Consider the following 27,834-nt stretch of genomic DNA (forward strand, 5'->3'; position numbering starts at 1 on the left):
TTATATCTAGGTCAGGGGTTTCCAAACAGTTTCATGCCAGGAACCACACCTCTTAACAGACTGGACAAAATACAATCTTGTCTCCAAGAGCTTTGAAAGGGATATTAATACTTGGTGCTCCAGGCCATTAGCCAACAAGTAATGGGGGGTCAGAAGGAAACTTTTGTGGTGGGACAGGAGGGAGAAGTGTTATGCTATCACTGCCTTCTGTAGGGTTTCTTCCACCTCTCAAGCATCTGAAATGCACCTCCAGCAGATACAGGACAAGAAGGCGTATTAGTCTGATGCTATCTGGCAAGTCCTCCATTTCCTATTTTCAACTAAATTACTTGCATTTCAGTGACCTCAAATTTCAGGAGACTCTGCTTATGAGCTTGTTAATGAAAAAAGGGACACAGGTTGTGTTTTCCTCTATCTTCTTTTAGTCTTGTTGCTTCAGATGAGTGTAGAGAGTAAAAGGAGAGAGCCCACAACCACTGGGCAGTCCACACTTACCACATACAAAGATGTTTCTACGTCAGGAGACCCCCCCCCCCCCATTAGCCTAGGCATTACCCATTTAATGCCAAAAGAGTAGGCCCGGTATTTTCATTACTGTGTCCGAATACGCCCGGTTCAGGTGGGTAGTGCTCTTACGCCCTGCATGCTGCCATGTTGACGTGTTGCACCTAAGACTAGTGTTCTGATGGGGCACAGCTCTTGCGGAAGAGAGTTTTGTCCCAAAGTCAGCAACATCTTATTCAACAGCAAGGATGAGATGAGTCACCACCTCCATGTAAAGAGGCCTTAGAAGTCATGGTTACATACCACTGGAATTAGTACTTTACAAGTTACTAACATTAAAAGTCAGATTAAACTTTATTAAAAATTCTAATATAGAAAATGAGAGGAACCAAATGCGACATACTAATGCCTAAGATTATATCTCATTACATGAGTTATTGTATTTACAGTATTACAGTAGTAGTAGTCCTGGTATTCAGGGAGAACTACAAACAATACATTGTACAGACCCAATCTAACATTAACATTTCATTGCTGCAAAGAATTCAACACACTTGCTCAGACAGCAGAACAGTATAGGCAAGTGTTACATCATTGTTTTCATGGAAGGTTTTTCTGTACAAGCTGAAATACTGATTCGCCCCATCCTCCACTCCCCTCCGCTTCACCCTTCTGGCACAAAAGTTTCCATAATTACAGCATGAATGCTACATATTATAAATGCAAAATAGGATCATTTATTGTGCAGTTTTGTCAGCACCCTGTACATTAAAGCAAAATGGTATACTAATTAGAATTTGTCATAAAAAGATTAATTATCCACTCTAGGTAAAATGAAAAATTGATTGAAATCAAAGAAGTGAAACTGAGTGCTGAATGGCATATATCTATAGTTAACATTACTCCTCAAGAGTGTAATACTATTGTACCATCATACGTTTCTGCTTGTGTGCAGGCAGGGGGATTAAAGTTCATATCTGCTTTTTTGAGAAATTGAGCTAATTTAAATGGTCTTTCCCAAGTATGCAATTTATTAGCTGAAACCTGAGGCCAGTACTGAAGGAAATGAAATGTCATAGACAAACACTGTTTCACGCTGCGTTGTCTATACATATTAATGATTTTACATTATCTACATTACAATGATTAAATGCTTCTGTATAAGTTTTACTGCTCACTTAAAAATGCTAAAGAAACTGTACAGTTTTTGTAATTACATCTTTAGAAGAATTTTTTTAGAAGTTCATAAAACGACTGTGTAACATGTCATATATAGGGAATGAAGGGACACCATGTCTGAAGACTAAAAATATGCAGTGTTGATCAATTTAAAGTCAGATCAAACATTTAATCAAAAATTTCAAAGTTGTAAATTTCTAGTTTTCTGTTCATGTTGACATACAGATTACCTAAGACACTGTGCATTTTAAAATTAATAAGAAGTTAAGTTATAAGGCCCTTATTTTAATCTGTGCTACATACAAAATGTATTGAGAAGCAAATATAATTATTAAATAATTTAATACACAAGTATAGTCAAAAAGCATTGTACATTATAGCAAATGTACATTGATTTTCAGAGATACAAAGTTACTGGGTTAATTCAAATGTACAGTTGTGAAATTCTGCTCATGGGAAGAATTCAGGAGAAAGGGAAGGGAGTTTGAATTCAAACAATTATCAACAGGTAAAACAAGCACGCCTTTCTATCCAGTGAAGACTGAAAATGTACCACCACCCTATACAGAAGCAAGTGTTAACTAGTTAGGTAATAGGTGGAATTCCCATGTTTTTCTATAACTTTATAACTCGCTTCCTATCATTTCTACAGCTAGAACAAAGCAATCCATGTGCACCAAGCTTAAAAGTCACCACTGCAAACGGAAGAACTCTGAAGAGGATACTCAGCCTCTTTATAACCCTTAGGCTTAAAAACCTCTTTCAAGACCGTGGGGCACAGGAGCCCTCTGAATGCTTGAAGGCAGTATGTCACAGGAGGCAACTCTCACATGAACACACCTCGCTTGTCTACAGACGCTTCATGTGAACCATCCCTAGTCTTCAGTATACTACAAAGTTTTACAAAATGCAAACTCTTCTAAACCAAGACTCCTCCACAGGATTTTCAAGTGACCAGCACCCACAACTGGGGGCACATTTTTAAGACCAGATGAGAACCAGGAGGTTGTGATGAGGTGCTGAGCACCACTGAAAATGTGTCCCCTTTCCGTGGGTGTTTCAATGGGAGGTGGCGTCACTTCAGCACATTGAGAGATATGGTCATAGATGTAGGACAGACTAATTGCTTCATACCCCAGAGTAAAGGTTGTGGGCTTGAACACAGGTGTGGATGGCACATGAAATATGGCACCATTCTCCTGAACATTACTGGCTGAAATGCAGACAAAATGACTGCGGTCGGTCTCACGGCTTCAGATCAGGGGAGTGTGTGAAAGGGGACATAGCCCAAAAATACAGTGGGCCCGCCACACTCAGCTACCACACGCTGAAATGTGTTTCTGTCCAGTCACGGAACACAGTCTATTGTGCCAGTACCCTTCCTAGTGGCAGATACCCATATTTAACATCTTTGCTGGCAGTCCCATCTGAGGCCAGTGACAGGACAGAATCCATCCGGAGGTGTAAGCTTGCAGTGCTGCTGCCAAACATGTCTTATGGGCAGAAGAGATTTTTGTCCCCAGAGCTGTCAATGTGTGACAATGCAAATGCATAAGTATTAATGATACAATTCAAAGGAACTCAAAAGTATACAGAAAGTAGCATGTCCCATGGTCAACTGGTATAACCCTTCTTAAGTACAAGAATAGAATTCCAGTCTGGGCCAAAAATCCAGATGAGAGAGTATCTACTCTTTTAAATCAACACAATCACAAAGCTAGGAGAAGCCAGAGATGCTTATTTGCATGAAAGTACCCATAAAACCTTGCTAGCTCACAAAAGATGCTGTTATCATTGAGTTCTGGGGAAAAAACCCCTAAATTTATGCTGCATCAAGTACTGCTATATAGGCCTGAAATTGAAGTCTCTCCCCCTACCAGTTTTGGAGACAACCATCTTTCCCTTACTGTTTAACCTAACAAAGCCTAAAATTACAATGGCTTTTGTATTACCATAGCTAAGAGCAGTGGTTAAATAGCTGCAGTACAATAAGCAGAGGGAGCACAAAATGTCACAGTTACCTGGACAAAACAGGTTTTTGTCCCATTAAAAAAAAAGTCACTCAAAGGTCAAGATGCAGACTTTGATTTCTAGAAGGCAAGTAATGTGCTGTGAGGCAGATGCCAGATTGTAGAAGAGGGGAAGAACCACCCCAAAATATGTGTTTCAAACACACTCCTGCTAGGCTAAACAACTTTAAGGTCAGAATGCTGCCCCAAATGCAAGATTGGCATTTCTTAGACATTGAAATAGTTGCAGTACGCCTCTGTTTAGAAAGCTGGACGAGTATTTTCTTATGAACTATGCAGAGCTACCAAGAGAGAGAAATAATTTAACCCTGTGAGCATGACCTCCTTTACACCATTCTGCACTCAGCATATTGGAATCCCAGCTTCAAAACGTTGACACTGTTCCACAGAATTGTCAGTTCCCAAACTACTCTGCAGATCAGGTTGTGACCACATCTCTCCTATGCAGGCAACTCGACAGCATGACTCCAAAAACTGAGGTACCGAAACAGAAAAATTACTTGGCAGATGGAAAATAGTTTAGAAACGTAAGATGTTACAGATGTTGTCTCTTCTATTCGTGTCAGATTTGGGGACCGTTTACCCTAAACCACACACTTTGTTTTGCTTCCCCTCTCGCACTTGGGCAGCCTGTGTAAGGGTCAAGTAGAACACTCAAGAGACTTTTCCCTCTCAATTGCCCTGTGGGTACACAGCAAACCAAAGGCAACGGAGTTGGGTTCCAAGACTGTGTTCCATCCAGTGAATTAGCCAGCAACACACAACTGGCAAAGTAGCAGGCACATAGCCTATCCTATGTACACCTGGGAAGTGGAATGCCTCTTTCTGCTTCCTACAACACAGTAGAGCTCTACATCACTCCCAATGCAGGGCAGGGCCAGAATACTACTACCCAGCCTATAGAACTCAAGTCTAATTAGAAATAACGTAATGTTTACCTTTGTGATGGGATTCCAATACTTCTGGCACACTCAAAGCCTTGATACAGAAGAAGGAGTGCTACCTCAAGAACCAAATTTTGAAGCATGCTGTATCCTATGGCTAGTAATGATTCTATCCAATTACTCCCAGGAAGTGGAGAGCACAGAAAGCAAAAGCAGGCATGCATCATTTCAGGTAGGGTTTAAATATTTAGATTATGATCACTGTTCCAATCGCTCCATTTTCCATTATTGTCTTTTTTAAAAACAAACTTCTAACCAATTTAAGGAACAAGTGTTCCTCTGTCTAAAACTTAATTCTGGACAAGAGGAAAACAACTTAAAACCAGAGTATGTGTATACACACAAACTAGCTGTATGTTCACATAGGGTGTGTAAAAGCAGCTTAAAATGCCCTTCTCACTTTGTAAGTCTATGAAATGTACATTACGTGATTATCAATCCATTTCCTACAAGACCCTTGCTAGAAGAGAAACTTCCTTTGTTTTCTTTGCAGAACAGTTTTTGGAAAACACTTTTTTCCTCCTCTTTTTTTGGCTACATTTTCAAGCATTGTCCTGATAGTTTCTCTCATTCACAGGAGACTGGCCAGGCTGGTGGTGGGTCCATTTTGAGCCTGGAACTGTACAGGAGGTGGTCCATCTGTCCACTGAAAGACAACATACAACATGAAAATCTTATATTCACTATATGGGGGGGGGGGGGGGGAGAAGAGAGCGAGAAATATCACCTGCAAGATCAGAAATGAATAATTGGCCATATATTATTTACCATGTTGAGATAACAAAAGCAAGGGCATCAAAAGTAGTTTGATTTTTATCAGCCAGGAGTCGTTACTAGGATACACCTTCTAGACACGTTTCAGCAAGATAGCTGCATTAGTCTATTTCAGCAGTGCACAACCCAAGGGGGTTGCGGTTGTCTTCCGGGGGGGGAGAGGGGGGAGAAGGAGGTCACAATGCCGCCTGCCATTTTGTTTTCCTGACTTCGTGCCCAACGGGGACGGGGGAAATGACAGGGGAGCAGACCGGTGCTTTAATTTAAAGGGGCCACAACAAAATGTTCCCAGCGCTTTTTTTTATTTGCTCAACAAAAATTTTCCCGGCCCTGGGGGTCGCAAATTAAAAAAGGTTGATCACCACTGTCTTACTGCATTTCATCTAGGATGGACAAGCTACTGAATGGACACATTTCCTGTTCCTTGTCATACGAATGTAAAGGTCCAATCCTGAAATCATTCACACAAGTACAGATTTGATGGTTATGCCCCCAAGTACAAGTTCAATAAAATGCTCAAGCTAAACCAAAACTACATTCAATCAAGGCCTGTTCCTCGCTCATCTTAATACATTTGGGTGCTTACATTTTACCAAGTTTGCTGAGAGAAAATTTTTATAATATATATTTTTTCCAATCCACACTATCTAGCCTATGCGATCAGAACAGAGGTTGTAAAAAGCCCAGCAATGGAGGTAGACATCAAAAAGAAGTCACTAGCACAACACTATCTCTGAAATCTGTGTCCTCTGGGATTGCAGGTTATTTATATACATACACTCCTGGGAGCCACACTATTGCTGTGGGCATCTTTGTAAACAAGAGGTTATAACTCAAACGCTCCCACCCCTGGGAAATCTCAAAGGGACCTACTGCAGACAAAGCAATGAAAGGATTTCTTCCTATTCTCCTTTCTCCCTCCCATTACTTCCAATGTACAAGACAGTGTCACTCTCAGATCAAAGGTCTGGGTGCACTACCATAACTTAACAACATAGCCAGTACATAGTTGGTTTCTTGTTTTTGAAATCAAGAACTGTAGGATGAACCAGCCGACGGGTTACAAAAACTACTTTGCTCATGCAATAATCATGTGGCACTCAGGGAAAAGGACACTTGGGAAATAAAGACATCACCAACCTAACAACCTTTACAAAAAGTTCACTCATTAATCTGACCTGCATTTTTCTCTTTCCTATTATCAGTCCATTTTACATATTAGGAAGTAGTTTGAACTCTGGCAACTCACTAAGATGTTTGTGTGCTGGGGGAAAGGGTGGCATCGGTGTTTTGCTTTACACACACCACACTGCTGAAAGATGAAGACGACCTACCGTGATTAGATTGTGTTCTGGAAGACTGCATGCTTCAATATGGTCCTGAAGAAGCTGTTGTGAAAAGTTCTGATGCATCTGTGCAGCCTCATGAGCATCCATTGCGTTCCCACAGGCTTTGTTCAGATCTGAAAGGGAAAAAAAGTGAGCATATAATTTTTGTACTGACAAAGATTAAGCGGCAGACAGTTCAGGTATATGGTAGTTTTTATTGCTTATGAATGCCCCCTTTTTACTGGCTGGAGGGAGAGCTCACTTGTGTAGTCCCATATAAAACTTTCTTCCTTTCTCCAACTTTGATACAATTATTACAATTATTTCAAAAAGTCAAGTTTTTAAAATTGATTATTCCCCTTCCCCCACAAAAAAGTCCACCCTTTAAACAGTATCTTGGATCTTTTTGAACAACTCCTGAGAGAAATTTAAAGTGTTTCTGCACCTTAGGAATGTTTATCAAATTATTTTCAGCAAGAGAGAACCATGAAAATGGACACAAAATGGTAACACAGGATTAGTGTACACTGGAAATGCTGTAGGCGTACTGCCATAGCATGCCAGTGTACACTTTATCCATGCTAACGGAAAGGGTTCTCCCATCAGCATTGGTAATCCACCAACCTGAGTGGCAGTAGCTAGGGCGAAAAAGAATGCTTCAGTTTAACTAGCACTAGCTCCATAGGGAATTAGACCATCTTAGCTATGTCCTTCAGGGAAAGAGATTTTTCACACCCCTTAGTGATTTTAGCTGGGTTGGGCTAACTTTTAGTGTAGATCAGGACAAAGGCTGGGCTTTTTAAATTACCCAGGGGAATTAGGCACCCAAATTATTTTAGCATTCAGTGGGAATTTGACACAACTCCTAAGGCTTCTGGTCTAGCGCCCAAAACAAACTGAAAAGAGGAGAAAACATTCCCCCTTTCAATCCTGGCAACACTGGGCAATACTTGTAGCAGCACATAGATTGATTTCAAGCTCACTTTTCTGTCTGAACAATGGCCCTTTATAACAAACTTATTTTTCTTATTAGTTTACAACTCATTCCAAAGCACTTTGTGATAACCACAAGGACAATAAGATGTCCTGCAAGTGCTCTTACCTCAGCTACATACAGAACTAAACTAAGAGTATGTCTACACTACCACCCTAGTTCGAACTAGGGTGGTTAATGTAGGCAACCGAAGTTGCAAATGAAGCCCGGGATTTAAATATCCCGGGCTTCATTTGCATCTTTCCGGGCGCCGCCATTTTTAAATCCCCGTTAGTGCGGACTCCGTGCCCGCGGCTACACGCGGCACGGAGTAGGTAGTTCGAATTAGGCTTTCTAATTCGAACTACCGGTACACCTCGTTCCACGAGGAGTAACGGTAGTTCAAATTAGAAAGCCTAATTCGAACTACCTACTCCGTGCCGCGTGTAGCCGCGGGCACGGAGTCCGCACTAACGGGGATTTAAAAATGGCGGCGCCCGGAAAGATGCAAATGAAGCCTGGGATATTTAAATCCCGGGCTTCATTTGCAACTTCGGTTGCCTACATTAACCACCCTAGTTCGAACTAGGGTGGTAGTGTAGACATACCCTACAACAGCCAATTACATTTGGTGCTAACTTCTACCTTTATAAGTACTACCTCCAGCATCTTGCAGTACTACACTTGCATCAGAAGGCAGATTTAAGCTTAGATACCGTATAAAATAAAAATTGGGATGTTGATTAAACTATATTTAACTAATTGACTAATCAATGGATTTTTCATCAACTAGTTAATTACAGTTAGTTAGCAGGGGAGCCGCAGTGGGGGTTAGCTTCTGGTCCCAGCTCCTCTGCCTTTTAAATGTATTAAGAGCCAGCAGATTTAATACACTGAAAAGGCCGAAGCGCTAGGGGGACCCAGTGTGAACTGGGAATCAGCTGATTGCCAGCTCACCTGGGTCCCCCCTGCTGAGCTTCTGATTTTTAAATGTATGAAGAGCCAGCACCGGCTCCCCCCGCCTCTGCTAGAAGCAGCAAAGCAGAGGGGGAAAAGCGACTAGTCGAGGAACTAGTCAACTAGTTGCTTACATCCCTCATAAAAATATTAACAAAATTTGCTTAAGGTACTTGATGCTATTATACTAGCCACATCTCACATTCCTGGCACTATTGTATTCAGCACAAAAAGGGCAGGAGAGTTTCAGTTTTGTGGAACTATCTGTTATCTTTCCCTGTTTCAAAACATATCTGCATGCATATATATATATATTTTCAAACCTCTGTGGACAATATACCAATAACTCCATGAGGACCATTAAGCACAGTTCTTGCTTGAACAAAAAACATTTGCTTGTGGTCAACTTCTGACAGTGTATTTATAGATCATCTGAAGAAGTGGATTTTGCCCACAAAAGCTCATGATACTGTTTTTTATATTAGTCTCCAAAGTGCCACAGTTGTTTTTAGTGTATTTACAGCGCCATCTATTGGAAAAAGTATGACACTGCATGTCTTGATAGTTACAAGAAATGCTTTTAACCCAACAGCCTTTAACCCCATCATCATCCAACTTGTGAACTGATCTTATTTGCCCAGAAAGAACACCATCTGTTAGTCACTAAAGAGGTGTGATTCACACAGGAGACTAAGAACAGCCATTCTGAGTCAGGCACAAAGTCCATCTAGCCCAGTAGCCTGTCTTCGGACAGTGGCCAGTGCCAGGTGTCCCAGAGGGAAGAACAGAGCAGGGAATCATTAAGTGATCCCTCTGCTGACACCCATTCCCAGCCACTGACAGAGCGGCTAAGGACACCATTCCTGCCTATCCTGGCTAATAACCATCGATGGACCTAACCTCCGTGAACTTATCTAGCTCGATATGTTAAATTCATGGACTTCACGTCTTCCAGTAAGGAGTTCCACAGGTTGACTGAGTTATGGAAGAAATACTTCCTTTTGTTTTAAACCTGTTGCCCATTAATTTCATTTAGTTCTTGTGTTAAGGAAGTGCTACTTACTCCTTCCCATATCTACTTTCTCAATACAAGTAAAGACTGTATTGACCTCAATCATATCCCCAATTTAGTCATTTCTTTTCCAAGCTGAGAAGTCCCTATTTTATTGATGTCTCAAGACAGAAGTCGTTCCAAACCCCAAATCATTTTTTATGCCCTTTTCTGAACCTTTTCCAATTCCAATCATTTTTTTCATTGGGCAACACCATTTGCACACAATATTCAAGATGTGGGTTTAACATGGATTTATTTATAGGCACTACAGGCAGTCCCCGAGTTACACGGATCCGACTTGCGTCAGATCCGTACCTACGAACGGGGCTTTTCTCGCCCCGGAGGATGCGGGCGGCGGGACCGCCCAGACGCGCCGCTGTCCCGCCGCCCGGGTCCTCCGGGGCTTTGCTCCGCGTCTCCTTGGTCTGCTGGGGGGGCCCCGCAGACCAGGGAGACGCGGAGCAAAGCCCCAGAGGACCCGGGCGGCAGGTGCGCCCAGACGCGCCGCGGTCCTGCCACCCGGATCCTCCACAGCTTTGCTCCGTGTCTCCCTGGTCTGAAGACCAGGGAGACGCGAAGCAAAGCCGCGGAGGACCCGGGCGGGACCGCGGTGCGTCCGGGCAGTCCCGCCGCCTGCGTCCTCCACGGCTTTGCTCCGCGTCTCCCTGGTCTGCTGGGGCCCCCCCCCAGCATGGTCCCGCCGCTCGCGTCTCCATGGTCTGCTGGGGGGCGGGTGCGCAGCTAGTGTGCCCCTCCCCCCCGCAGACCAGGCTTTTCTCGCGGACGCCTGTGGTAGAGCAGCTGGGGCGCTGCTGGTTGGTCCCACAGCGCCGCTCCTCGGCGCTACTGGACCAACTCGGCAGCACCCCAGCTGCTCTGCCCCAGGCATCCCCAAGTCAGCCACTGCTGAAACTGACCAGCGGCTGACTACAGGAAGCCCGAGGCAGAGTTTCTCTGCCCCGGGCTTCCTGGAATCAGCCGCTGGTCAGTTTCAGCAGCAGCTGACTTGGGGACACCTGGGGTAGAGCACCTGGGGTGCTGCCGGATTGGTCCCCGCAGCGCTGTGGAGACCTACCCGGCGCCCCCCCGCCAAGCGCCGCGCGCCCGGTGCCCCCCCGCCAAGCGCCGCGCGCCCGGCGCTCCCCCCCTCGCCCTCCAAGCGCCACACGCCCGGGGCATGAGCGGCCAATTCGCGGCGCTCCCGGGGCGGGCGCTTACCACGCGCCAGGGCCGGCTCCGGCACAGCGCATGCACCACGTGCCCAGGGCCAGGCCAGCCCCGAGCTCTTGGCGGGCGGACAAAAATGGCCACGCGGGCGCCATGGCGCCCGCGGGCACCGTGTTGGGGACCACTGTTCTAGAGACTGACCACTAGCTGAGTTTCTTAGAAGCAGCACTCGATTTCCACACCCTTTAAATATGAGCATGTCTAGTTAGAAAAATTAACATTTGTCTTCCAGACATATACTACTCCTGAAAAACAAATACAGAAGATGTTTATGCCATACTAGCTTCTTGGTAAGCAGAAGAACTGTCTCGCCTGTCCTGAGAAGCATGGCCTTTCCCCTCTCCCCATCTCTGAGAACTAAGCTTACGACTTGCCTTGTACACAGACATATACACTTTGACTAATTTACCTCGCAGCAGAGCTGAAGACCACAGTTGCACAGACATATCTGGGATCTTGCTAGCAAGTTGCATGGCTGGTACCACCATGTTATTACTTTCCTAGTCAAGAAAACATAATAAAGGTCACTCGTTTTGGCCATATATGTTTTTCTTTAAAATATAAAAATATTCCATACAAATGCAGAGTTTGTACAAGTAGTTACACAATGGAATGGTAACCTCCATGGTATTCACTGAGAGTATCTATCTTAACTTATCTATTCTTATACATTAGGTAAAATCGTCTGAGGGCAATTTTTAACTATGCACTAACATTTGTGGGCTATTAGAAACCATTTAATGTGAGATTATATTCCTCTATATAAATTTCAGTTCATTCCACATTACTGGATTTGCTACAGCAAACTAAATCCAAGCATTTATTTAGCATATATCAGGATTTATTTAGAAAAGTCTACAAAACACCTCAAGAGACGGCAGATACATTATGTGGGAAATGACATATTGAACTGCTTTAAGACTGACACAGGCAGAGCACGTGACCTATTAAGGATTTTGTTTCAATACGTGAATCACCAATATTTACAAGTATTAAGTTGTTGCTGAAATTGAAACAACTTTGGTAACAGAATGGCTGCCATGTTCCAACTAAGTGGCGGCTGTGTTTCTGTGGTAGGCCAAGAACTATAAAGTGGTCTTGGACCTTTCTGCACAATAGGAATTACAGTACACTGACAGGGCACATCATGGAAAATATTGCATGATCAGCTTGCCACAGCATGAGGACGAAAACAAGATCTGCACTGAGAATCCTTTCCAAAACAATCCAGTTTAAGCCATTTCTCATTTACTTTGATCTTTTCAAAGTGATTTTCAACACTACGAAAATACAATCTTCTGAAACAGATTGCAAGTGTCACTGCTTTGTCCACATACCATTAAACGTGCTAATCAGAAACTGAAAAGTCAATACGCTGCCAGCTTTAGGTGAAATACTGCCGTATGTGGAGCTCTTAAGACAGAGTGTACAAAACCCACTGATTTTCTGGCAAACAGCAAGTAAAACAAGGGTTGCCAGTAGTAATACTGAAGAGTATAAAGACTTACCCTGTGATTCCCTAATACATAGAATATATGACCCAGGAGCACAAGAGAACATGCTGTTAATCGGTTCAAGTCTTCTGCATTTGACATTTTCAGTGTCTCTCGCAAAAATCGTCTATCAAAACAGAACAAAAATATTCTATAAAATACTTTATTTCCTTCTAATATGGACAAAACATGTAATAACCATAACTCAGAACAGAAAGACTAACTGTGCAAGTCAAGGGGCTAATACCAGGAGTCAGAAGACTTAGGTTCTACTCCCAAGCTCTGTCACCAGCCTTTTAGGAAAGCTTGGGCAAGCCACCTCCCCTCTCTGCCTCTGTTTTCCTAACCATAAAATAGGGATAACAACAGTCAACTCGAAAGCATGGAGATCTGTTGATGAGGAGTGCTTGAAATCCTACTACTAACAATATCGAAGCTGCAGATAGAAGAAATCTCAAGAGGACTTTCTATAAACTGTCTATCCTAGTTAGTCAAACAGCAATATTAAATCAGCCTGGCTATATTCAAGGGGAGAAGAATTCTGGTAGGGCAGGAAGAGGTCTCAATTTCCCCCTTTCGCTCACCCCTTCCAAATACTGACTTTGCACTCACTTTGCTTCATTGTATCTTCCTTGGAAGAAAGAGAAGAGTCCTCGGATGTAGAACGCAGCTGCTCGGAGACAGTGAGAACTGGGGACAAAGTAATAAATTTAAGTCCTGGAGTTATGCATATAATTATTGTAAAATATAGGATTACATTCCTGGAATGTATTTTCCAAGATTTCATTATGAAATCAATGTCATTTAAGGCACAGTAAGCATCCCTTTCCTTAACATCAAAAGCTGATCATTTGCTTTTCACACTATGCATAATCTCCTCTCCCGCACCCCATAAATCATTTTACAAGTCAAAAGCCATAAACAGACCTTTGCAAAAAAAGTATGTATCCAGAATCCTTACCTAACAGGAAAGTTGTGGTCTGGATTTATCCTTTCCAATAAACTGTAAAGCTACAGACAAGAAGCAAAAATGGAAGTGTCTCTAGTAAGTACTAGCTTACGATACGGGATACAAATGTTTTAATGTATCACAAAGCAAAATGCTGCAAGTTACACAAAAACCATAGCACACATCTGTTGTTACTGGACAGAACACAAAACATTCCAACAATGAAAGGGCACTAGCAGCTCAATTTTGGCCCTTAAAACCAGGTTTATAACAGAACAATTTAAGACTTCCTAAGTGTCAGAATGAAACTTCAAATTCCACTGGAAAGACTTTTAGTGGGAACCTATCTGACCAGAGTGTTTGCATTCCAAAAGCTGAGTCATTTTGCTAATCAATGAGAACCACAATCTGACATTAGTTTTGATTCCTCCAAGCTTCCCTTTTGAACATGTTTCACGCTTTTGCTTGGTGAAACCGACAATCTGTCCACAAGAGACTTTGCACAACTTGAAAAGTAGCTAAAGAAACCACTATTCAGTGCTACATAGAGAGAATACACAAATGCTGCTGTACAAATGACACACTTGAAATTTGGAGTAAATTGCTTGGGAAGAGGGTGCTCTATGGTGAATAACTAATACCTGCAATTGTCCAGTTCCAAACACCTGATAATCATTTAATACTAAACTCCACAGACTACAGATATCATCCTTACAGAAAGAAACTGAAAGACAACTGGAGTAGCTCAAGATCACAGAAAGAGTCAGTGAAGGGCCTGAGATCAGAACTCAAGTTTTTGACGCCCACTGCTGTGTTCAGACATTTGAGCCACACCTCCTTGAAGGATTCAAAATGCTCTTTTAATGGTCTGCACTGGGCCAATATTATTAATAAATGACATGTATTGATCAGATGGGTAGTTACCCAACAAAGCACTCCTTGTGGCAAAGCATTCCAAGAACAAATTAAAGTGCTAACCTCACTTTTTTCCCCCTTGCAAATGTGCGCCTTGGAAAGCCAAGGATCAGAAGTCACATACCTCTTGATGCCTGTTGCCTTCCCTGATGTACACGCTGGCCAGGTTTGTCACAATAAATGCCCACAATTCCTGATGTGTGGTAAGCTAAAAGAGTAGAATAGAAAACCAGAGGTGGCTCGAGCAGTGGCAGTTTTCCAAGCAGTAGGTTCACAACTTTCACGAGAAAGAAGCCCAACCTAAAGCTATCTAGACATTCAAAAATGCTTTCATACACAGAACTCGTTTCTGAGAAGCTGTTAAATCCAACAGCGCTCTGTAAAAGTCTCTAAAGCAACATATATGGCTGTCAGAATTTAATATAAAGCATTCCTGTGGTGAAGCTTTGTTTTGCTTCATTATTCCAAGCTTAATAATGTGCTGTTTCATCTTAGTTACTCTCATCTCTTCCTAATAAAGTGCTCTAAATTTGTGAAGACAGAATTGCTAAGCCAGACCTTTGAGCACAGTGTCCTTTGATACTGCCCCAACTAGTATATGTGAACCCACTCTAGTAAAGAGGCTGTTGTGAGCACCTACAATTATATTAAAGCACTGAGGCTCTGCACCCCTCCATCCCCCAAATTTGAATCCTCCTCTTCTCAACTAGAGATGTTAGATAGCAGGTAACAGAATAGTCGACTAGCTGCATGAATTCCTAGTGGTCAGTTGACTATTCTATAATCACTAGGGGTGGGACTGGCAGCGCTCTCCGGCCCCACTCTCAGGGAGCTCCCTGACACCCCACGCTGCTGCCTTTGTATCAGAGGAAGCATCGCAGGGTGCCAGATGGGAGCCTATCTGTGACGGGAGCCAGTTTAAAAGAAACCCAGCTCCCTTTGTGGATCAGCTGCCTGCTGCACCGTGCTACTGCTTCTGATATAGAAGCAGCAGCACAGGGTGGCAGCAGCCTCTGTCCATGGAGTGGAGGGAGGGGGTGTCCTGTCCATGAGGGAACAGGGGAAGCTGTTGCAAAGCAGCCTCTTGTCTGTGGGGAACTCAGACCCCCCAGGGACCAACCTCTGTCCACGGTAAGCCGGCTCCCCTCCACCTTGCTGCCTCTGATACAGAGGCAGCGGGTGGGGGAGGGGAAATGCAAATATTTGACTAGATTAACCGATAAGCCTAGGCTTATCGGTTAATCATCTAATTGACGACGGATGGACATCCCTACTCTCAACAGGAACATTGGAATGATCCATTCAGATATTTCATGGGATATTCCACAAAGGCAGCTTTGCCTTACCTAAGGAGATATAAAGCAATGCCCTTGGCTGCTTCATAAAAGGTTACTAAAGGACAGATAGTAGAAGCTGAAAGTAAGTCTATTCTGTACTACATCTAAATTTAACAGAGCTACAGCAAGAAGATTTAGCCTTAAATCTTACCCTCAATGCTGTAGTAAACTGTGCTTCTGCATTGTCCATGCAATTAACAGAAATGCAGTAAAGCCCCTGTAAAAGAAAGTATGTTGTAAATAAGCATTCTAGTAACTGTATTGAAATAAGTAAAGGAGATAGCTGTAAGTTTGATCCCCTAAATCCTGGCATTAAGAGGCATTAACAGGAAAATAATTTAATACGTGTTATGCCCAACATCAAAAAGCCTCGGTTTTGTTTGATTCACTGGAGTAATTCCTATACTAGTAATTTCTCACCACATTATTGTAAAGGTCATTTCTTCTTAAAATCTGTTTCATGTAACATTAAAAATACAAATTCTAGATACAGTGAATTCTCTGGTGTTTATTCTGTTACCAAAACGCATATATTATACCTTGTGGATGTTCACTTGCAAAGCTCCCATAATTAAAATGTACCATATTTAAAGGTGGAGAATTTTAAACATTTAACAATTCTACAGCTGTTACAACATGCTTAGATTGATGAAATTTACAACAGTTTTAATAATTGTATATATGTTGGTGAAAGTGTAAAAGCTCGCTGAGGTGTATGTTACACGCAGTTATCTGTAATTATTCAAGTGGAACTCTAGGTATGGTGCCACGTACAGGCAAAAATTCAACAGTAATAGTGTGTACTCACTAGGAGAGTATGTAGTTGTGCAGCATGATTAGAAAACAGTCTGGGAGACTGTTGGCAGAGTTGACAGACTTGTGAGATCTGTTAGGAAAAAAGATTAAAATACTCATTTATTTATTATGTCTAGGCTGACCCTGTCCCCACATCCCAACAGCCTGAACTGTAACAGCTAGTTTATTATTGCACTTTGCTCAAAACTAAATTAAGCTACACCTTTAAAGCAGAGCCTCCAGACACACTGCAAACTAAACTGTACGTAGAACAGTGTGTGTACACTCTTCTCCATACTGGGATGTGTGCACCAGTTAGCTTTCAGAATTATTTACATTATTGTAGCTTCTATCATGTGCTAGGCACTATCCACTTCACGAAGAGCTCACAATCCAAGACAACATGAAACAGACAAGAGATTGAAAAGAGGAACAACATTTTCAAAGAGTTTTTAAAAAAGAAAAACCATGAACAATCACCAAATGCTCCTTTATTTAGGCTCTATTGCTTGGCTAATATATTCTAAGCACTGTGGTAGGGAGTGTTAAGATTTGAAAAGTCAGTGGACCAATTCAGAAAGCAAGTTCCATAAACAGGGAATGGTATGGAAGAAAATGCACACATTTGGGGGAGGACTAGACACAAGGGAAGCGGAGACCGGCACTAGCATCAGTGAGGAGGAAGGAAGAGATAACATAAGTGGGTTTTGCCCATGAGAGCTCTGATACTATATACTTCTGTTAGCCCCTAAGGCGCCACAGGACTACTTGTTTTTAATGGTAAGTAGGGAGAGGGCGAGTTGTGAGGGGCTGAGAAAACCAGGCAATATGCTTGACTTGATCCATATAGAGAATGAGGAACCAATGGATGGATTCAAAAGGGGGTGACATGGTCAGAGGAACAAATAAGGAAAATTAATCTTCAGCTGCATTTTTTATGACTCTCAGGATGAAGAGGAGAGCCTGGATGACAGTTTTAGCTGTATGGATAGAAAGAAACAGTTCGATCTTACATATGCAACGGCTGAAGTGTCACGTATGGAAATTAGCAGAAGAGTTGAAGACAACTCTAGTCATGGGTCTAAGTGAAGGAAGTATGACAGCATAGTTAAGAGTGGCAGAAAAGAAAACAAGGAACAATGGAACTCCTTTCTGGCCGGATACATTAACAAGTTACATGATTTTAAAACCCCATGAGTAAAATCTCTGAAGTGCTCTCAAATGAGGCAGGAAAAGTAGTTTAATTTCAAGACTTAAGAACCTTGCTGGTGTCTTAAGGATTCTCAGATACTGCTATACATGTTAGTAGTTACATTGAGACTACTGGGATTCCAGCAAGAGTTTGAACATGTTATTAGGAAATTAAATTTCCATATTTTTAAACTAACATTTATTGCAAGGATTCATGAATATTCAAAGGATTAAGCAAGCATGGAAGTGATCAAAAGACAATTTTACCTCCTGCAGTGCTGTCGCTTTGTGGCCTGTTACAAGCCGACACATGATAATATGTTCCAACAAAATAACTTGGAAAGATGACAAAATAGGACTGCAGTCCAACACTAAAGAGAGAAGCAAGGGTAGTTCAGGAAATAAAGTTATATAGCACTGTAATATCCTACCCCACAGTCTAGGTCCTAGGTAACTACTACAAAAGCTGGCTTCCCTCATGCCAATGGTTCAACAGAACTTCAGCACAAAGGGCTCTGAACAGAAGTCTATATGAACTATGCAGCACTGGAGATGCCAGCTTGCTTCCCATTACTGTTTCAGTTGCCACTTGGGGAAGTGAGCTTATTATTAAAATGAGACTTGTCCTTGGAGCAGGGAAGAATGGCGGTCCAAGTTTCACTTAGCTGAACCCTGGGGAATGTGACTTTGTTTCCAATTCATGAATAGTCCAGAGATTTGAATTGCCAAGATTCTACAAAGCAGTTTAAGAATTGCAAGGAACAGATACAATTAATCTTTTTGTATTCCTATAACTTGGTAGGCTAACCAGTAAATATGCATAGGGAAGAATTCCCATTCTGGACTCAGATTAAAAAAAAAAAAAAAGTTTCAGACCAGAGCAAAATTCTTACAACTAAGCACTAAATCCTCAGACACAGGCTTATAGGAGTAACCCTCAACAGATCGATATAATTACCAACACAGTTCTAACAAGCAGATTGCATTTTTTTGTATTTCTATGTCAGCATCAGATGACATAGAACCTTCAACTCAGCAATAGTTTTAAACCCTCTCCCCCCATACTCACTTTTTAGCTTTTCTAGCTGCATGAGTGCTTTGTCTGTGTACTTCTGTGCCTTCTCCAGATACCCTGCTTGCATGGAATGCATCACTGTCACCTGCCACAGGAGACAGGAAAAAATAGGGTCTGAAAGTCTAGAGCCATACCCACCAGAAACCAGATTTGAGAGCACTAAATTCATGTTTACTTGCGACTCTGGATGCAAAAGGCTATTACATTAAAAAACAAACACACACACACACACATTACAACAGGATGGAGGATAGCAAGCTCTCCTAGCCAACTCTTTCAAGACCATGCATGCAATCTGTTGGGTGTTGTAAGCCACATAAGTCACTATATCTGACTGAAGTAAGTTTGAACTTGGGAGATAAACTGCATTTTTTTGATCCCTGTGGAGAGCAAGGGTCAAGGTTTAGAAAAGAAGAGCTTCTACATGTAGGAGGGCAGAAGTAATGTGCATTCACTCCATACCTTATAATTTCATTCATAACTTTATATATATGAAAGTTTGTGTGTCTCTGTCCATGAGTCCATTTGTTCAAGAACGCCTCCTAAACAGTAGGAGCTGACACCAAATTTGGTATGCAACTTCCTCTTATCCTAACTTAAAATAAGGTCAGGGTTTGGTTGTGTCAGGACAACAGGATACGCCTGGAATCTGATTTCTGTAACATGGAAAGTCAAGGGGCTGAGAACAGGAACGGCTATGCTCTGCAATGACCACTGGGGGGCAGTGTGCACAGGGGGCATTATACAGCAGAGTAATCAAAGGGACCAGAAAGGGAGTGGCCAAAGCTCTACATATTGCCAGCCACTGTTGCCCTCAAACTCCTCTCCCCACCGGCCCATGGTCCCTATGCCAGATGAGGGAGCGATCCTGCCACCCCCTCCCGGGAGCACTATAGGGGCTGACCAGCGTAGCCCCACTCCCCTCAAGGAGCTGTCAGGAGCACCCCCTCCCAAGTGCCTGCTCTGGCAAGGCTGGGGGCCATCCTCACCACCACAGGTAGCCCCAGTCAGCCCTCCCAGGCCTCTTCCCTGAGCCTGTTTGCCTTGAGCCCCCACACCCTTCCTGCACCCCTCCTCTGAGCCCACCCACCTAATCCCCCACCCTACTTGCACCCCCCATTACCTGAATTGAGCTGCCCTGACTCCCCCACACACACACCCCAGCCTCCTACTCTCAAGCATTAGAGCAACATTAGTTGAGTCCTCTAGTGATAAATACCACAACCATTTAAAGAATTAAAGTGCCTGAACCCTGTATCATGCTCTGGATAGGAGGTCCAGCCACACATGAAATGAGCATACTTATCCTGCATCTCAACAGCGAACAGCTGCGTAAGCGAAACCAAACTTCTTACCAGGTAGACTAGCACACACATATGCTCCTTCGGCAGCCAGTGAAAGAGATCTGCTGGATTGCTGGGTAGAATCTCATCGTCATGAAGAGTCGAGATGGTCTGAATGCACTGCTGGAGCTGCTTCAGACATGGCTTCACACTTTTTACCTGGAAATATTGATTCACATCAGATACAGACCATGCCACCTGGGACAACAGCTGAGTATTCATATAGTTCAGTAGACATGCCAGACGGATAACAGTCCTTGCCTTTAAGAGTTCAGTCTACTGTAAGGCATAAGCTGATACATCCCTAGTGAAATTATTGTAAGCGAGTACTCTACTACTGGATAAGCCTAGACTTATTGGGTAGTGGAATCAACTACTAGCATTCCCCCACTGCTGCCTCTGTATCAGAGGCAGCAAGGAGGGAGAGAGCAGGAACCAGTGCTGGTGGAGCCGGCTTAAAAGCCAGTTCCCGCCAGCACCGACGCCGCCTGCCTTAACCCTTACTATGTAGAGTGGGGGTGTGGCCCAGGCTGGCCACAGGCAGAGGCTGCTCCAGCAGCAACCCTTATCTGCAGGGAGGCTGGGGCATGCTGCTGCTGGCCAGTCAGTCTCAGCTTAGTCTTGGCTCACGATGGGGCAGGCTACCTAGCTCAGCTGCCCAGCTCCTACAGACTTTTAAATTGCAGAGCCACAGCAGGATTTGATCCTGGACCTAGTACGAGCCAGGACCGAGCCAGGCTGCCTTCCCCTATCAACTAATCGAGCAGTCAATAAAAATTCTATTGACTACTTGATTAGTAAATTAACCTCATTTTAACATCCTTAAATTTCACAACACATTACAACCTTTTGGACAGGAATCCTTCCTGGATTCCCAAAGATACTTCTGCAAAATTACCATTCACGTACCTGCCCAGCATCCAGGTAATGAGTCACCTGCAGCACCAAGAAGAACACACGCAATGATTCCTTCTGGATAGGGTTCCCTTGCCAGTTTTCAACTATCTGTCCACACAGAGTAAGGAGTGGGTGCACTTCCTGCAGTTTCCGTTCCATTAGAAGAAGCTAAAAGAAAAGTATTACATGTATAAACAGTGCAAAACAAACAGCTTAAATGCTCAATAAAGCAGAGTCAAAATTGTCGAGTGTTCTTCCTTTTTCAATATCGGGTCTCCTTTATTTACATCCCTAACTGTGGACTTAAGATGTTAACTTTAAAGGCCCCATTTTAAAAAAAAAACACCACCCTGGTCATTATGTTACTTTCTTCTTGCATCATAAAAGAGCTTCTTCACTGATTATAATCAGCTTCCCTAATCTGAGATATGCCAATAACTAAAGGTGCTTGATTATTTCATTAAACTGCTTGTGTGCTGCAATTAACAGGCAAGACACTGAACTATACAAGACTCCTGCACGCCAAAGAGCAGATTTCAGGAGCATGTCAAACATCAGTTTGCTTTCAGAAACGCTTAGCACAAGGCAGGCATAAGACAAACATTCAAAGCAGACAATTTCAAGACCAATAGCCTTATTCTGCCTCTGATAGGAACTGAAGTAATAGTACTGTAGACACTTGTTATTTGTTACACTTAAATGTATCCAACTTACCATCCCTTTACTTAGCAGAAACAGTGCCCTGAAATAAAACAAAACCGTGTCACAGCTCTAAGAAGGTACAACACTGAAAACGATATACTCGAGAGAAAACACTCAGAGTCAGAGACTACTGCAAATCTTTTCAGCATGGACTACACCAGGCCAGAGGGAACAAGCTATTGGGTTGTCCATCACACATTTATTGCTTAGACTGCCTGGGACCCTGGCTCAAAAATATAGTAGATCCAACTTAGCCCTTCACATTTTTATGGTAAAACAAGTCTACACAGTCTAACACCTACTGGTCTTTCAAATGAGATCTTATGAAAAGAGGTCCTGCCTGCTCCACAAAGTCATCATCCCATGGTCCTATTTATCAAAACACAGTTGTCCTTGGTCAAACTTTGCTTTCCTAATTACTATGCAGCATCTATGCCCTTCACTCCAGTGACTTTAGAGTACCTTTGATGTAAAAAACAATGTAAGAAATTATAAGACAATGGTTGGGTTGACACTTGGTGTCTGACTATAAACCAGACCCCAGAAAACACCTGTTGTCCTCCATCTCCAGGTCTCCACTCAAAACATTTGTAAGGGTATTGCCACAGCTAGAAAAGACAGGATTAAACTTGGAAAAGGGAGTCCAAATCACAGCACCAGCAAATTAAAGAGTCTATACCTAGGCCTTGGCATTTATAGGGGAGCCACAGGCTAAAGCCTGGGAAGAGCTGAGTAGATGAGAAGGGCAGACAAAGTTCTGTCGAAGAATAAGGATTTCCAGAGCACTGGTGTATACTGCAGGCGTTTAATTTCTGCTAAAAGCAGCCTTGGATAGGCAAGAGCAAGTGATTCATATTTAAGAGAATCCATGAGAAGTGCTGGTTTGACTACGATGAATTTACAGAAGCTCATTTGCAACCAGCATCTCTATGCAAGTTAGACTCAACTAAAATATTTCCAGGAGAGGTAGGTGAAGGAAACATACCTGGTATATTCTGATCCTACTACCCGAGCATATTCTGCTCCAACTCCTAGAAGGTCACATGCAGATACCAAATCTTTTTCAAGTGTATGTAGTTGCTGAAGAAAGAAAAAAAGTTTTCAAGCCAGTATTTTTAATGACAAACTTGCAGTTACTGGTTTTTTGCTCTAGATACTCGTTACAATAATGGAATAGTTTTGCTATGAAATTAAAGCTTGATATGACTACAGCCAGTCCCTGACTTACGAACGCATCGACTTACAACCATCCGCACTGACGACCAACTTCCCATTAACCCCATTATAGCCGGTCCTCGACTTACGAATGCACCATCCACACTTGCGAACAGCGCGGCTGTATGTAAAAGCATGTATTTCCGACTTATGAACAAATCGAGTTACGACCAGGTGTTTGGAAAGTAACCCATTCGTAAGTCGGGGACCAGCTGTACTTAATAGAAGTTCTTTAAAATGTCACCTGAACACAACAGGAATTTTCAGGCAACATTTTCTATTGCTCTTCTGGAGGGAAAAAAAACAAAAACAAAAAAAAACCACAACACTTCAACATTTCAAAGAAAATCCAATTCAAACTTTTTTTTCCCCTCAACACACTTATTCAAGTTAAAATAAAGCAGAGGTGATCTATTCTACATAGAGCCTATTCGAAACCTAACGCACAGTCAAAATAGCAATGGTTCCTTTGGCAGGGAAGGTACTACCCTGAAGTTCGTAAGTACCACAGAGATTCAAAGCTCCAGGCTATCGAAGACAAATGGCGTAGGATTTTTTTGTGACGCATCTTCATTTTCTGAAACTGGAATTGCCCCAATCTCCAGCCAGAAAGCGAATGCAACTCATTGGAATATGCAGCCAAATAAAGAATTCAGGCCTCTATCAGGAAGCAGGAAAGAAACATGCCACAATACCCACAACATAAATGGGTTTGTAGAAAAATCCTTCACAGCAGCAGAATGTACCTGGAGGTTAAGATTCTTGTAAGTACACACAGACATGCGGTATACTAATAGGGAAACACTTGTCCCTTAACTGACAGAAATGAATGGCTCTCAAAATGAGTCATTTTCAAGGAAGTAATTTGTTGCTATTTGCTTCTGCCCATATGGAATGGGGGAAGAGGAGTACAGGAAAATGTTAACAGGCTTCAAGAGAATAGTTTGGCAAGCTCCCTTTGAAAGGAAGTGCCTCTATTTTCCTCAGCTCTTATCAGTCTTCACTGTATTCCACATATCTAACAGGCTGATGAGAAAAGGCACATCTTGGACGAGACACTGCTGAAAATGCTCTCTTGACTGTACAGATCCAGCCAAGTATGACCTGCTTCTCTATTTTGTTATCCTATAAACTCTGCACAAGATGATATACTTCTAATCCAAACAGGGTAGGATACCCTATGGATAGGTTAATTAGTGTCCTCTGGACACATGGACAATAAAAGGACAAGATGTCAAGCACACCTCCTAATTCCAAGATTGCTCGAAGCCTATGCCTAAAAACCAGCACTGCGCTAAACATGCAACTGAAACCATGCCCAAGAGTATTTATGGAACAAGGAGGATAAAACTTCTGATACTGATCTGAGACCTTCACAGTAATTCCACTTTCCAATCCAGTTCTGCTTTGGATGTTAGGGCAAGTGCAGAACAGTGGAACCTGCACTTCTATCACACCATTCCCAGGGTTTTCAGTACCGCCAGGCTTTATGAAGAGATTTTGAAGAGAATCCTTCCAACTTTTCCCAGAATTCAGGGCCCCTGCTAGAGTCTTGAGAATCAACCCTCCTCCCCACACTTTCTTCTTTGCCAGCCACATCACCACCCATACCAGAAAGGAGGCCTGGAAGAGACTCCATTTGAAGTATGTAACAATAGTACACCCTAAAACACTCTCTCCAAATCAGTCTACACACTAGTCCCAGCTATTGGATCAAGAGATAGGCACTCAAAACGGGCTCATTCTGCAGTAGTACAGAAGAATTCTCTACTTCACAAAAATCTAAAAATGTACAGCTGCATCATACTTTCTTCCTGCCCACCATCCTTTTGTGCGGATTTATAAGAGACTTTTGAACACTTACTGCAAGCTGAAAAAGGAGTCTACAGTGCCAGTATGGAGTTTGCTGTGAAATCTGGATGGCTTTCCGCAACAAAGGCTTTGCTGCATCAACTGAATTCTGGAATAAAAATACGTACCTTAAAGTCATCAGTAAAACCCACCCATATAACAAAATGTCAGTGCTAAAAGCAGTGAGATTTAATGAAAGAGTTTAGTACCTATTTAAAAATCTAAGAACAGATAAAAAAGCCTAAAAGAATAAAAACTAACTAAACTGAAAAACAAAAATCTGACAAGGCTGCAAATTTGATCACTCATAACATACTGAACAATATTAGTAAATGAATTAATCTGTACATTCACTTAATCGTAGAATCACAGAACACTAGCACTGGAAGGGACCTCGAGAAGTCATTGAGTCCAGTCCGCCGCACTCATGGCAGGACCAACCACTGTCTAGACCATCCCTGATAAATGTCTATCTAACCTGCTCTTAATTATCTCCACAGATGGAGATTCCACAACCTCCCTAAGCAATTTGTTCCAGTGTTTAACCGTCCTGAATTAGGAAGTTTTTCCTAATGTCCAACCTAAACCTCCCTTGCCGTAGTTTAAGCCCATTGCTTAATCCTTCATATTAGGGATGTAAAATCCCCTTTAATTAGTTAACCAGTTAAATATTAAGTTTAACTGGTTAACTGATTAAAAGATGTCAGTTTGGGGGGCTGCTCCAGCCCACTGTTTTGGAGCAGGTCCCCCCCACCCCCAAAGGCCAGGCTGGAGCAGCCCCCCTATGCTGCGGACAGGATCTACTCCAGCCCGACTGCTTCCCAGACCACGTGGGCTGGGCGTCAGCAGCCTCGCATGTGGTCAGAAGGAGTAGCGAGGGAAGCCTGCCGGCCCCCAGCCCAGGTTTGGGGATGGGAGCCCGGAGCCGGCAGCCTCGCGGGGCTGGAGCAACTCTCCACCCAGAGCAGGCTACTCCCAGATAATAGTTCACCATTACCCAGAAAGCAACACCCATCAAGTGCGATGCTTGCCAAGTAACTGTTCACATCCCTACTTCATATGTACACAAAAAATGCATATTCGAGAATGGAAATGGGCATGCAGGCCACTTTAAACATTCAAGGCACATCACAAAAGTATCTCAGGCTAACTTTCTTGGGGTTGCCTATCTTTTTCTCGAGACTGATGGAATAAACAAAACTCACTTTATTACAGAACTTATTAACTGTAACAGCATTTGCAACAAGAATAATGTGATACATTGAAACATCTTGGAACATGCACATTCCTTGTCTATAAAATTAAGCTTCCCTGAGCCATAGATCACCCATAACCAGAAATATGTTGTTATTGATGCACGCACATATTGACATAGGAGTCAAAAACCCTTACCCCTTCCGCAGCCTCAATGCACTTACCTCTTGACAGTACAGTTCAGACAGAAGGCTTGCGGCTTCAAATTTAACATCTTCAAACTGCGGAATCTAGCAGCATCAGCGTTAAGTAAACAATAAAACGTATTGCAATACACAGCGCTCCACCAATCAAAGCTTAATACGCCACGAGGCGGCTTCAAGATTTGAGAAAGAAGCCTACCGCTAGGAATCCGTTCCCACTACCTACAACATGGCGAAGCCGTCTCACTTGGGCCCGTTTCATTTGGAGACAGAGTTCCTATTAAACCCAAACCACGGAGAGGCGTTTTCAAGCTGCTGACGTTCGACTTTCAGAAGGATACTTGTTGTGAGATCAACCACTGCAAGAGAAGGCGACAATCAGTGCACATGTCAGAGACTGCCCCCCCGGGTCACCTGTTGGCTACAATTTTGGGTGACAGCAGGGTCTCCTCCACCCCTTCAGGGCATGAAATGTTTCAACCCCCCCCCCCCTCCCTCCGCGAGAAATCCCTCATGGCAGACAGCAGGGTCTCCTCCACCCCTTCAGGGCATGAAATGTTTCACACCCCCCCCCTCCCCCGCGAAAAATCCCTCATGGCAGACAGCAGGGTCTCCTCCACCCCTTCAGGGCATGAAATGTTTCACACCCCCCCCCCCCCCCCCGCGAAAAATCCCTCATGGCAGACAGCAGGGTCTCCTCCACCCCTTCAGGGCATGAAATGTTTCAAACCCCCCCCCCCCCCCCCGCGAAAAATCCCTCACGGCAGACAGCAGGGTCTCCTCCACCCCTTCAGGGCATGAAACGTTTCACAACCCCCCCCCCCCCCGCGAAAAATCCCTCACGGCAGACAGCAGCCTGCCACCCCAGGGCACCCATTCCCGAGCTGGCGGGGGCAGCCTGACCCTCAGAGAGGGGGCTGAGCACCAGGGCCCGGGGAGCTGCGCTGAGCGGCGGGGGCGCCTCAGGCACTAGCGGGGTCGCTCTACCCCCCCCCCCCCCGCGCTCACCGCCTTCTCGAGGTGCCCGCGGGCCTGGTCGCCGTTGCGGGTGTGGTGGTAGAGCACGGAGCCCAGCTGCAGGTGGGTGCGCGCCTCCATGCGGGCCGGCGGCTTGCGGGGCAGCACGGCCTGCAGGCAGTGCACGCACAGGCGCACCTTGGGCGGGCTGGACGTGCGGAAGTGCTCGGCCAGGCCCAGCAGCGCCAGGTACCACGACTCGCCCCCCCCCGCGCCGCCCCCCGCGCCGCCCGGCTCGCCCGAGCCCGCCGCGCCCCCCGCCGCCTGCTGCGGGGGCGGCGGGGGCGGGGGCGGCTGCTGGGGGGCGGCCCCGGCCGCCGAGCCCGAACCCGCCCCAGTCACCGCCGCCATCTTAGGGCGGCCGCCACAACACGGGGGGCAGGGGCGGCTGCCCGCGCAAGGGCGCCTGGGACGTGGAGTCGCCCGGCGCGCATGGGTCTCGCGAGAACTCCGGGGCAAATCCCGCCCGCGTGTGTGTGGAGGAAAGGAGCACAGCGCTCAGTGGCTGACGTCCCCCCCCCGCCCACAGCCTCATGGGAAATGTTGTTCTTCGCTCCTCTTCCGCTTCCCCCTGCCCGGTTGAAGGCCGGAGGAAATCGCGCGAGAGCGCCGCGCGCCACACGGGACTGCCCACGCGCCGTCTCCTGGGAGTCGTAGTCCCTCTCTTCAGCCCTGCCCGCGGCGGAG

At 44.1% G+C, this 27,834-nt stretch overlaps 1 protein-coding gene across 1 annotated transcript; it reads right to left on the reverse strand.

Annotated features, from left to right (window-relative positions):
• Positions 1-834: 834 nt before the first annotated feature.
• MAU2 (MAU2 sister chromatid cohesion factor) lies at positions 835-27,532 on the reverse strand. Its single transcript, XM_075902823.1, has 19 exons — positions 27,139-27,532; positions 26,472-26,489; positions 26,152-26,217; positions 24,747-24,842; positions 22,653-22,747; positions 21,680-21,707; positions 20,978-21,133; positions 20,081-20,227; positions 18,720-18,810; positions 17,918-18,021; positions 16,473-16,550; positions 15,816-15,881; positions 14,452-14,535; positions 13,425-13,474; positions 13,076-13,153; positions 12,479-12,590; positions 11,380-11,470; positions 6,766-6,893; positions 835-5,303 (listed from the first exon to the last, which is right to left on the reverse strand). The coding sequence occupies exons 1-19, from the start codon at positions 27,496-27,498 to the stop codon at positions 5,229-5,231; spliced, it is 1,923 nt and encodes a 640-aa protein (XP_075758938.1). The 5' UTR covers positions 27,499-27,532; the 3' UTR covers positions 835-5,228.
• Between the last annotated feature and the right edge of the window lie 302 nt (positions 27,533-27,834).

Source organism: Pelodiscus sinensis, chromosome 19 (assembly GCF_049634645.1).
Source record: "Pelodiscus sinensis isolate JC-2024 chromosome 19, ASM4963464v1, whole genome shotgun sequence".
Taxonomy (NCBI): domain Eukaryota; kingdom Metazoa; phylum Chordata; order Testudines; family Trionychidae; genus Pelodiscus; species Pelodiscus sinensis.

Coding starts and splice junctions, on each gene's coding strand:
- MAU2 (XM_075902823.1), bottom strand. CDS start 27,498: ATGGCGGCGGTGACTGGGGCGGGTTCGGGCTCGGCGGCCGGGGCCGCC. Junction 18,811..20,080: donor TGTGTGTGCTAGTCTACCTG/GTAAGAAGTTTG, acceptor CTCCTGTGGCAG/GTGACAGTGATGCATTCCAT. Junction 14,536..15,815: donor AGTTTACTACAGCATTGAGG/GTAAGATTTAAG, acceptor CTACTCTTTTAG/CTTACCACACATCAGGAATT.